At 48.7% G+C, this 12,420-nt stretch overlaps 2 protein-coding genes across 7 annotated transcripts in view; one reads left to right on the plus strand and one right to left on the minus strand.

Moving 5' to 3' along the window:
* The window catches only part of FARS2 (phenylalanyl-tRNA synthetase 2, mitochondrial), a 526,347-nt gene that overhangs the window by 495,565 nt on the left and 18,362 nt on the right, over positions 1-12,420 (minus strand). Inside the window, exon 1 of one of the 5 annotated variants that reach the window (XM_055322559.1) lies at positions 8,471-8,549. The exons of 2 other annotated variants lie outside the window; for them this stretch is intronic. The gene's annotated coding sequence lies outside the window, so the exon portion shown is untranslated. Of the gene's footprint in view, positions 1-8,470; positions 8,550-12,420 lie in introns of those variants that run through there. 2 more of the 5 variants (XM_055322562.1, XM_055322560.1) reach the window with 2 other exon arrangements.
* LYRM4 (LYR motif containing 4) overlaps positions 8,925-12,420 on the plus strand; it is a 162,278-nt gene continuing 158,782 nt past the window's right edge. The window contains exon 1 of one of the 2 annotated variants that reach the window (XM_055322566.1): positions 8,925-9,284. In XM_055322566.1, the coding sequence (XP_055178541.1) occupies positions 9,199-9,284 (86 nt within the window). In that variant the 5' untranslated portion in view covers positions 8,925-9,198. The remainder of the gene's footprint in view (positions 9,285-12,420) is intronic. The other variant, XM_055322565.1, reaches the window with a different exon arrangement.

Genomic DNA, 12,420 nt, shown 5'->3' on the forward strand with positions numbered 1-12,420 from the left:
CTGTCCCTGTTCTCTTGGTAACTACTACTTCAATTTCACTGTATGTATCCCACATGCCTACCTACCCATCTCCAGCTCTCACAGCCTGAATACCACGGGGGCAACTGCCCCCATTCCGGTTTCTAGGATTTAAACAAGTGGCTCAAACCTAAACTAACTGTAATCTTATGTTCTACCCACAGTTACTGGTCAGAGATGGATAAGCACACAATTTAATAGGACCAAAGGGGTGAACAGAGAGAACTTTAGGGCACTCCTGGTACAGAAGCTCTCTTCTGACATTCTAGAAACAAGTACCCCAGAATTGTTGGCGGCCTTCTACCACCAAGAAAGGAGGCCAGCCTGAGGATAAAGTTGACATTGTACAAGACAGAATGGAAAAAAGGACAAAACCAGGTCTCTGACAATATCACTCAAATAAACCAATTCTAAAACCCATCTGTCTTCTGAACTTTCAAGATACATGGAACAATAAAGCCACTACATTGGTTCAAATCTATTTGACTTGGGTTTTCTGTTACTTGCAACCGCAGCCACTGCTAAAAATACTCACACTCACAACATTAAGAGGGCTTAAAAGAGGAAGATCTGTGTGAAGTTTGAGAAGGTGTCTTTGAGTATTTCTTAAACTGATACCAGACAAATTAGGAAAGGGAGAAAGTACATTCCAGGTACTTGGGTCAGCATTTGCAATTGCCCCCTCAAGGTCATACTGGCTGTGTTAGTGAGTTTATACAGACTTTTTTAGACTTTATTCAAAAAATGCTGCAGGGGGTGGGAGGAGGGAGGGGTGGTACCTAGCCGGCTCAGTTGGAAGAGCATGCAACTCTAGATCTCAGGATTTTAAGTCCAAGTCCCATGCTGACTGTAGAAATTACTAAAATAAATAAACTTTAATTTTTTTTTAATTTCTTTAAAGATTTCAGTTATTTGTGAGAGAGTAAGTGAGCATGAATGGAAAGAGGAGTAGAGGCATAGGGAAAAGCAGACTCCCAGTTGAGCAGGAAGCCCAACACCCTTTTGGAACTTGGCCACAGCAACTTCTTGCAAGATATATCCATGAAGGCAAGAGAAACAAAAGCAAAAATGAATAATTGGGACTTCATCAAGAAGCTTCTGCACAGCAAAGGATACAGTCAACAAAACTAAAAGACAACCTACAGAATGGGAGAAGATATTTGCAAATGACGTATCAGATAAAGGGCTAGTATCCAAGATGCATAAAGAACTTATTAAACTCAACAGCAAAGAAACAAACAATCCAATCATGAAATGGGCAAAAGACATGAACAAAAATCTCACAGAGGAAGAGACAGACATGGCCAACAAGCCCATGAGAAAATGCTCCACATCACTGGCCATCAGGGAAATACAAATCAAAACCACCATGAGATCCCACCTCACACCAGGGAGAATGGGGAAAATTAACAAGGCAGGAAACCACAAATGTTGGAGAGGATGCGGAGAAAGGGGAACCCTCCTGCACTGTTGGTGGGAATGTGAACTGGTGCAGTCACTCTGGAAAACTGTGTGGAGGTTCCTCAAAGAGTTAAAAATAGACCTGCCCTGCGACCCAGCAACTGCACTGCTGGGGATTTACCACAAAGATACAGATGCAGTGAAACGCCGGGACACCTGCACCCCGATGTTTCTAGCAGCAATGTCCACAATAGCCAAACTGTGGAAGGAGCCTCGGTGTCCATCGAAAGATGAATGGATAAAGAAGCTGTGGTCTATGTATACAATGGAATATTCCTCAGCCATTAGAAACCACAAATACCCACCATTTGCTTCAACGTGGATGGAAGTGGAGGGTATTATGCTGAGTGAAATAAGTCAATAGGAAAAGGACAAACATTATATGGTCTCATTCATTAGGGGAATATAAAAATTAGCAAAAGGGAATAAAGGGGAAAGGAGTGAAAATATCAGTGAGGGAGACAAACCATGAGAGACACCTAACTCTGGGAAATGAACAAGGGGTAGTGGAAGGGGAGGTGGGCGGGGGTTGGGGTGACTGAGTGATGGGCACTGAGGGGGCCACTTGGCGGGATGAGCACTGGGTGTTATGCTATATGTTGGTAAATTGAGCACCAATAAAAAAAGTTACCAAAAAAAAAAAAAAAAAAAACCATGGGGCTCAATCCCGTAACTCCAGAATCATGACCTGAGCCAAAGACAGATGTTTAACTGCCTGAGCCACCCAGAGACCCCCAAAATTATTGAAATAAAAATGATGCAGTGGTTTTTTTTTTGGGGGGGGGGAAGATTGCATAAATTATTGCCATATAAATTTACACTGAATATTTTAAAAGAGCTGTCAAGACGACAGAAAAAGATTTTCAGAAAACAGCGTAATGTGGCACCCACGGACTCTCCTCTACAATGTCTTTAACAGAGGGACATTCGAACTCAGCTTGGACATCCTGGTGAAACGGACCTTATTGTCATGAAATGTATTAATCCTGGACAGTCCACCCAGATGCTTTAAAAAGTAGGGAGTATAGGGAATTCTTGGAAGACAGGGCTCTACAAATGAGAGTGGCACCATAACAACCAGGTCTCAGGAGGCTCGAAGTGCTCTCACTGCACCTGGAAACCAAGGTATGAATGGGATTCTAACAGAGCTTAACATCATCAATGCACAGGCACATGCATTTATTTCACAGTGCTCAGAGACCTGAAATAGATAACAACGCCTGTACCTGGAAATGTCAAGGAGGGAAGAAAGTATGCCTCATAAGCTTTCTTCTATATCGCGATTTCTCCATTTTCACTCTCCCCTGCCGTCCAGAATTCCAGGAATCGTTATAAAGATATTTCTCCCAATAAATGAATCCTTATTAACTGAAGATAACTCTGTATTACTGCCTGTCAATATTATTGCAATTCATTTCACACAAGCCAGGTTTTTATACTCTTAAATATTAATTAACTCAAGCTCACAATTACACAATATACAGGACACAGGTTTGCCCTGCTGAATTGCTTTAGTTGTGCTCAGCAAATAAATTTTTAAATTAAAAAGCTATGAAATATTAAATCATATAAAAGTATTCACTATAAGGCAGAGAATTCATGACTTCTCTGTTTAGCTTCTAATGTTAGTAACACCCTGCAGCATAATATTGCAATCTACTGTTTGTAAACGTCCCCCCAAAATTCACATTAAAATCCTAAGTTAAAAACCAAGGTGATGGTATAAAAAGGCAGGAACTTTGGGGTGATTAGATCATGAGGATTCCTAAGGAACAGGATCAGTACCCTTATAAGAGGCCCCAGAAAGATCCCTTGCTCCTTCCATGTAAGAACACAGTAAAAAGGCAGCCATCTATGAATCGGTAAGCTCTCAGCAGACACTGAATCTACCAGCACCTTGATCTTGAACTTCCCTGCCTCCAGACCTGTAAGAAATAAATTTTTGTTTATCGGCTGTACAGTTTATGATATCTTGTTAAAGCAGCCCAAACAGACTAAGACAAGTATCAAGGATTGTGAGATAATAGAAAAAAAAATATATATATATATATAGGGTCTCTGCCCCCAGTTCCCGTCTCCTACAACCTTGTTTTATTTTCCAAAAGGCAACAATACTAGAAGCATCTCTTGTTCTGATATTTGGTCTTTGACCCCAGCCCTGACACAGGGGTCCTGAAACCCTTGAAAATTCCTAAGTGTTAAGAGCATTAGGAGCATCATTTATTCTTTTTTTTTTTAATTTTTATTTATTTATGATAGTCACAGAGAGAGAGAGAGAGAGAGAGAGAGGCAGAGACACAGGCAGAGGGAGAAGCAGGCTCCATGCACCAGGAACCCGATGTGGGATTCGATCCCAGGTCTCCAGGATCAGGCCCTGGGCCAAAGGCAGGCGCCAAACCGCTGCGCCACCCAGGGATCCCAGCATCATTTATTCTTAAGTGACTCTGGGTGGGCTCCTGTAAAGCTCCTGAGGGAAGCTGGTTACCAGAAATACCAAGCCATGATTAGATGCTTGGGATTTTCAGCCCCACCACCCCTCAAACCCACTTCTCTAGAAAACAAGAGGAGCTAGAAATGTTGTTACTAACTGATCATGACTACATGAGGAAGCTTCCATAAAATTCCAATAGTATGGGGTTTGCAGAGCATCCAGGTGAGTGAACACATCCACACAGGAAGGGTGGTTCACCACAACTCAATGGGGACAGAAGCTCTTGCACTCAGGACCCTCTCAGACCTCACCCTATGTATCTCTTCATCTGGCTGTTCATCTGTATGTTTATCTCAACCTTTAATTAACTGATAATCTGTTTCCTTGAGTTTTGTGAGCCTCTCTAGGAAATTATTCAAACCTGAGAAAGAGGTCATGGAAACCTCTAATTTGCGGCCAAAGTGGACAGAAGGTGTGGGTTACCTGGGGACCTACTACTTGTAATTGGCATCTGAAGCAGGAGGGAAGGGAGGGCAGTCTTGTGGGAATGAGCCCTTATTAACCTGTGGCATCTGATACTGCCTTCGAGTATCGTCAAAATTAAGCTGAACTGTTAAGACACCCGGCTGGTATTACAGAGAATTGCTTTGGTGTCAGTAAAAACCCCACATATCTGGTGACCAGAGGTGAAGTGTTCTGTTTTGAGTAGTTAAGGAGACAAATAGGAAAGAAACACATAGTAGGAAAGAACTGTAGGATTTTCCTTTACAAAGATGTATCTCCTCCCTCCAAGTTAACAGTCAATGTCATGGAACTCAGTTACTGAATATCAGGAGACATCGACCTGGTATTTTGTCAGTGATTAGCAAAACATAGGCTGTTTTTTCTTCCAAACAGGATAGTCAACACTGCAGATCCTAAGTGTTTTCTGTAAATGACCAACTAATCTGGACAAACAAGAGATGGCAGGTATAAGCTTCAAATGGGTCTTTATAAGAATTACTGACATGTTTGTGAACTGCCTGGCAAAGCTGCTGGAAGGGAAAATGCACTTTGAATAAATAATAGCTGTCATTACCATCACACATAGCTGGTTGATTAACAAATCATTAGAAAACATACAAACAAAAAAACATCATTCCTTTAAGTTATCCCTCATAACTAGTATAAAAAATGAAGGTGATCTGTAGCAGAATACTACCATAAACCACACTGTGAAAGAATTCCGAAGTTGGTAGGAGTCTGCATTAGGAAAAAATGGTTTCTTTCCTTCAGAAGGCAAAGAATTTGTTTAAAAAAAAAAATCCTCTAGAAGTGACATTTGATACACTTTACATAAAATCGATTGTCAGTTTTATTGCTGCTGCTCACAAGGGGAACTCTTATCCTCCAATCAATGAAGTTAGACTATATAGCTGCTTTCTAACTTTCTCAGAGAACAGATTTTCTTAGGTATATTTGAAAAGAGCTTCTATAGAAAGGTGAGTCTCAGAAATTCCCCATGAGGTAATAATATCTGTGGCACACAAGAACAGACAACCTAAAAAAGGTATTCGATGTAGGTCTTTTCTAAGACATAGTTATAGGGAAAAAAAAAATGGTAATAGAAAAAAATGTAAATTTCTCTTAAAAGACTAAAAAGCTAATATAAAAATCAACATTTGCGATTTTCTGAATATTTGTCAGGGGCTAACCAGTTAGCTTCACAAATAAGTGGGAATCCAACTAAATTAAACTTCAAATACATCTGAAATTTACCCATGTTATCCAAGAAAAATTAAAACACCTCAAACTCCTGAAGCTTCCACTGAAGACTGTCTGTAAAGCAGTGCAGCATCACAGCTAGACAGATCATATCCTGGGCCAATGCCTACCCTCCCCGCTTCCTAGCTGCTTACCTCCAGCTCAGTAATCTAACTTCTCAGCTTCCCTGTCTTTAAATGCAATTAACAGCTTTCTTTCCCATCAAGGTTCCAAAGGATTAACTGAGATCCTACAAGGACTCAGCTGGCTTCAGCCCTTTCCGGGTACTTCTCTTGCACTCACCGTCAAGCACTCTCCTACTCCCTCTCTCATAAGGATTCAGGGTTCTGTAGACCAGGATCATCTTTCCCTAGCCCTCACTCAGACTCTTTCCTTTTACCCTTTGTAAGGGTAAACCTACATTCTTCATAACCATCTTACTAATACATCCACATATCCAAATCCCGGAATTCCTTTCAAGATTTAGCTAACCTGGGGATCCCTGGGCAGCTCAGCATGTGAGCTCCTGCCTTCCGCCCAGGGCATGATCCTGGAGACCTGGGATCAAGTCCCACATTGGGCTCCCTGCATGGAGCCTGCTTCTCCCTCTGCCTGTGCCTCTCTCTCTCTCTCTTTTTCTCTCTCTCTCTTTCTCATGAATAAATAAATAAAATATTTAGAAAAAAAAAGATTTAGCTAACCTAAATTCTCTCAAGCAACATGAATACCACCTCCTCCAAAAGGCCCCCTAATTCCTACAGATCAATGCTTCTCTACCAGACTGCAACCAATCACCTGGGGAATTTTTTTAAAAATCCCTGAAACTTAGGCATCAGTCACATTGACTGTCCATCTGAGGGGTGGCCCAGGCCCCAACCATGAAAGTGACCTCTCACGCTGAGACCCCCCCAGAGCACTTCCCCAGTACTTCCCCTGAAGCACTCTACTTTTTTTTTTAAATTTTATGTATTTATTCATAAGAAACATGGGGGTGGGGGAGACACAGAGACACAGAGGGAGAAGCAGGCTCCCCGCAGGGAGTCCAATGCTGGACTGATCCCAGGACCCCGGGGTCATGCCCTGGACGCTCAACCGCTGAGCCACCCAGGGGTCCCCAGCTTTCTCTATGTGTAACTTGGACGAATGGTGTCCTTTTCCCAGGTGCCGCCTTTTACGTCATTAGCACTCACTTAGCACGGAAAGAAAAGAAAAAAAAAAGGCTCTAGATCTTACTCCGTAAAAACGTGCAATTCCTTTCTTGAACCTTTAAGCAATGCCCAGGACAAACTCAAACTATTAAAATCTCTTCGAATAATCCTGAGGGAAGACTCGCCTAATGACGTGATCAACCTGCAAGTGCAACAGAAGTTTGGGTATCCTATTTAAAAAAAAAAAAAAAAAAAAAAAAAAAAAAAAAAAACCTTATTTTGATGTTCATAGAAATGAGAGGCCTTAAAAAAAAATCAAATAGGAGGTTTAAAAAGATTTTAATAAAAGTATGTTTGGGGGAAGCCTGGGTGGCTCAGCAGTTGAGCACTTCCCTTCGGCCCAGGGCATGACCCCGGGTGTCCTGGGATGGAGTACGACATGGGGCTCCCTGCAGGGAACCTGCTTTTCCCTCTCTGTGTGTGTCTCTTGTGAATAAATAAATAAAATCTTTATAAAAAAAAAATGTGTTTGGGGCACCTGGGTGGCTCAGTGGTTGAGCATCTGCCTTCGGCCCAGGTTGTGACCCCAGGGTCCCGGGATCGAGTCCCACAGCGGGCTCCCTGCATGGAGCCTGCTTCTCCCTCTGCCTGTGTGTGTGTGTGTGTGTCATGAATAAGTAAATAAAATCTTTAAAATAAAAGTTTAGAAAATTATGTTTGGGGCACCTGGGTGGCTCAGCAGTTGACTGTCTGCCTTCGGCCCAGGTCGTGACCCCAAGGTCCCAAGATCAAGCCCCACAGTCGGGCTCCCTGCATGGAGCCTGCTTCTCCCTCTGCCTATGTCTCTGCCTCTCTCTGTGTGTGTGTATCTCTCATGAATAAATAAATAAAATCTTAAAAAAAAAAAAAAAGTATGTTTGGGGGACACCCGGGTGGCTCAGCAGTTGAGCGCCTCCCTTGGGCCCAGGTCATGACCCCGGGGTCCCGGGATCCAGTACCGCATCGGGCTCCCTGCATGGAGCCTGCTTCTCCCTCTCGAGTATGTCTCTCATGAATAAAATAAATAAAATCCTTAAAATAATAATGATAAAAAAGTGTATGTTCTCTTCCATGCCTTTTTTTTTTCTTTTCAAACGCCATTGCATCCTAAGGAGTAACGTTACCAAGTGCATCTGGGTGCACGCAGGGACACCAGGTTGCAAGTACGCTGACGGGCGCTTCCTGCCCTTAAAGTCCCGGAAAATACCAAGTTCTTGGTGAAATGCAAAAGCCACGTTAACAATCATCAGGTCGGCGGGGCAGCCCGGGTGGCTCAGCGGTTAGCGCCGCCTGCAGCCCAGGGCGTGACCCCGGGGGCCCGGGATCGAGTCCCGCGTCGGGCTCCCAGCGTGGAGCCTGCGTCTCTGTGTCTCTCATGAATAAATAAATAAATCTTTAAAAAAAGAGTCATCAGGTCGGCTAAATGCACGGAAGCGGCCCCGGCGCCCCAGGTCTCCGCGGGCGCAGCAGCCCGGCTCCGGCCCCGAAGAACCCAGGACCCTGCAAAGCTCGAGAGCTCAGAGCACAGGCGGGGAAGGGGAGCCCCGCGCCCCGCCCCCGACCGCGGCCAGGCCAGCACTCGCCCACCGCCCGCAGGAGACCCAGGCACCCCGCGCTGCGCGCTGCTCACCCCCCCGGGAGGCTCCAAGCCGCCGCCGCACTCGCAGCCTCAGCGAGACCCCCGCAGCTCGCTGGGCGCCGCCATCTTGGCAAGAGAGGGGTCCTTGCTCTCAAGGCCCCAAGCCGGTCGCCCCTAGCGGAGCCGGACAGCAGGGAGTCCCTCGCCCCCACCGCCTCGGCAGCTCCCGCGTCGCAACCCCGCGCCCCGGAAGCGCCTTTGCACTGGGGACCCACAGACACAGCGCGGGAAAGTAAAGGCGCCCCGGAAACCCGGCTCGGCCCCTCAGGCAGCGCGGAGGGCAGCCCCAGCGCGAGGGGGCGGGCCCTCCGCTGCCGGGGGCGGGGCGTCGAGCGGCGGCGCGCTCGGTAACCATGGCAACGCGGCGGCGGGCGGCTCTCGGGCGGCGGGCTCTGGGCGCTCGAGGCGTCCTCGGGCTCGGCCCCTTCCCCGCGGCTTCCCCTCTGCCCGCCTCGGCCCGCGGGGGGGGGGGGGGGGCGGCCGCGCCCGGGGCCCGCCTCCCGGCCGGCGCCTCCCCCTCGGGCTGCCCCGAGCCCGCCTGCGCCCGCCTGCGCCCGCCTGCGCCCGCCTGCCGAGCTCCCGGCCCGCTGGCCGCCCCGGCCCGGCCCCGCCGCGCGGTTCAGCGCGTCCGCGGCTTTGCCGAGCGGGTTGGGTGACGTCGGGGCCTCCCGAAGACGACCCGCTTCGCGGGTTTGTTTGTTTTTTTCCCCCTTTCCAAAATGGCAGCCTCCAGCCGCGCACAAGTGTTAGATCTGTACCGGGCGATGCTGAGAGAGAGCAAGCATTTCGGCGCCTACAACTACAGGTGACGCGGCGGGCGGCGGGCGGCGGGGCCGGGGGCCGGGGGCGGCTTGGGTCGGTCCCGCGGCGGCGGCTTCGGGCCCGGGTGCTGAGCCTCCGCCGCCCACCTGCCTCCCAGGCCGGCCAGCGCGGTCCCGGCGCCTCGGGGGGAGCGAGGGGCGGAGAGGACACGTGGAGGGGGGCAGGGGGGCCTCGGACACCTGGGGGCGGGAGGCGGGGGGGCCTCGGACACCTGGGGGGGAGCAGGGGGGGGCCTCGGACACCTGGGGGGGAGCAGGGGAGCCTCGGACACCTGGGGGGAGCACGGGGGGCCTCGGACACCTGGGGGGGAGCAGGGGGGGCCTCGGACACCTGGGGGGGAGCAGGGGAGCCTCGGACACCTGGAGGGGGAGCAGGGAGGCCTCGGACAACTGTGGGGGGAGCAGGGGGCCTCGAACACCTGGAGGGGAGCAGGGGGCCTCGGACACCTGGGGGGAAGCAGGGAGCCTCGAACACCTGGAGGGGAGCAGGGGTGCCTCGGATACCTGGAGGGGCAGGGGGGCCTCGGACACCTGGGGGCAGGGCGCGGGGGGGCCTCGGACACCTGGGGGGGAGCAGGAGGGCCTCTCACACCTGGAGGCGGGGGGAACCTCTGATCCCTGGGGGGGGGGGAGCAGGGGAGCCTCGGATACCTGGGGACGGGGGGCGTGGGGGCCTCGGACACCTGGGGGCGGGGGAGCAGGAGGTCCTCTGACACCTGGGGGGGAGCAGGGGGTCCTCTGGTACCTTGGGTGGGTGGGCAGGGGCCTCTCTGACACCTGGGGGGAGAGCAGGGGCCCTCTGATACTTGAGTGGGAGCAGGGGGTCCTCTGATACCTGGGGTGGGAGCAGAGTGTCCTCTGAAAACCTCGGTGGGAGGGGAAGCGGGGCGCCCTCTGAAACCTGGAGCAGAAGAGAGCGGGGGGAGGGGGCTCGCCCTTCGTCGTATCAGGGAAGAGGTTCCAATCCTGTGATGGTTCCCTGGGTGGTTCTCTGGGGGCGCGCTGACCGCTGACCGCTGTGCTTCCGCAAGCCTCAGGCTCAGGGCCGGTTTGTGGCGCGTGTAGAACTTCCCCGGGGGATGGAAGAGTTGGTCGTGGAAGCGAGCAGCCTGTGGGAAAGCCAAGCCTCGCTGCAGCGAGGTGCCTTGACTCGCTTTCCTGGTGGCAAGAATCACATCCTTGCTCCTCGGGGCACTGGCTTTGAGGAGGCGGTGGGGTGAGAACAGGAGATTCAGGTAGTGGTAAAGGAAAGAAACAGACTTCTAGGCTCTGAAACACTTGCCTTGGCCTCATCAGAGGGGGATACAGCTTAAAGGATCTTCGTGGCAGGAGAGTGACAGGCTGAACTCACATCCCCCAGTGCAGGGCACAACTTTCCCCACGCCCGCCCCCTTCTCACACTTGCTCTCGACTCCCTCATTCACGTCCATACTTTTGTCTGCCTCACAGCCCTTGCTTTCTTACAACTTCTGACTCATTTTTACTGAATGTTTCTTACGGGTTTTCCCTCTGCATCCTTAGGTTTGGTGTTTTCCTACTACCTCTCCAACTCAGACTTTGAGCCATAGTTAGGCCAGGTCTCACTGTGGGTGAGATCGAGTGTCCCAAGAGAGAGTCTGGTTCGACAGGTGCCACCCTCCCAAGGGTGTATGAGCCGGCAGGCCCCCTGGTAGGTTAGACCCGGCCCAGTGTTGGTTATGGGACAGAAAGCTAGACCTCTCGAGCAGTGACTAATTTTTAGAAACCTGCTTAGAAAAGTCTTCTGTCCTGTAAATTTGAGAGCAACATCGAGTCCTACCAGTAAGACCAGCCAAGTGGCTGAAAGATACGTTTCCTGGGAGAGCCTGGTTCTACTTAGTGACTTTGTCTTTGGAAGGTAAAGTTTGCGAACATGAGTGGTACACGTGGAATTTTTAACAAAAACTGAATCAAGTACTTAGCACCAAGGACTTCACCAAGTCTGTTGAAGAAACCTGCAAAATATGCACATGAATAAGTGCTGACCAGGTGTTTACAGTCTGGAAGAAGATATTTTGTCATTTAAATTTGCTGAGAATAAATAAGAACTAGGAATCAGTACACAGGCCCCACACTGAAGGGGCGGATGGGGTCGATGTGAAAGCACACTGTAGAGAAGTCAAGAGGGGGCCTCAGAGAATATATAACCTTCAACAAGTCACTCAACCTTAGTATTTCAATTTTCTTGTTTACAAAATTAGCTTGTCGGACTAGGTAACCTCTGAGGACTGCTGCGTTACTAAAAATCCATTTGGAAATGATTTATGAGCCAGGTGGGGAAATCCACATTTGAGGCAAAATTTTATCAAGTGAATAAATGCCAAGTCAACAGGGGTAAACCTCAGGAAAATCATTCAAAGCTGTACCTGGTGGGCAGAAAATTAGAAATGGGTTTCTGTATGAGCCACTGTAAAGTAATACACATTTAGTAAATAATTGTTCAAATTATACTTTGAATAATGCTTTTAAACTAAACTTATTTAGTTTAAAATATGCATGTAAATGTCCTAATTATAGGAATCTGGTAATCATTTTACATTTTCTTGAAATCATGGACCTAAAACCTGAGATTCCCACCGGTATGAGCTCTCAGATAATAAACTTAATAGTTAAGAAATAATGCCCTTTTCTGGGGGCGTATGGATGGCTCAGTCGGTTAAGCGTCTGTTGGCTTCAGGTCATGAGCCTAGGGTCCTTGGATTGAGGCCTACATCAGGCTCTCTGCTCTGGGGAGCCTGCTTCTCCCTCTGCCTCTGCTGCCTACACGTGCTTGCTTTTTCTCTCTCAAAGAAAGTCTTTTAAAAAAAAAAAAGTCCTTCTGTATTAGGCTGTGTCTTGAGAATTTCAAAGACAGTGCTTTCCCCTTGTGAAGTTCTCTCTGGTGGGCATGCCCTTTAAACACTCTTGTCTTTAGTTCATCCTCTTGAGAGTCAGCTCTGTCATGACCCTCTCAGGACAAAGTGTTATTTTACTTCAGTGCTTCCAGAAACGTCCAAAGACTACTTTGCTCCATACCATACCAAAACCTGGAGGTAGAAAGGTGAGAGCTTTGGGCTCAGCAAGGCACTCTACCGTCAGTGGCTTTTTTTAACATACCTCCAT

The sequence above is a fragment of the Nyctereutes procyonoides genome, unplaced genomic scaffold (genome assembly GCF_905146905.1).
Source record: "Nyctereutes procyonoides isolate TBG_1078 unplaced genomic scaffold, NYPRO_anot_genome, whole genome shotgun sequence".
Lineage (NCBI taxonomy): Eukaryota > Metazoa > Chordata > Mammalia > Carnivora > Canidae > Nyctereutes > Nyctereutes procyonoides.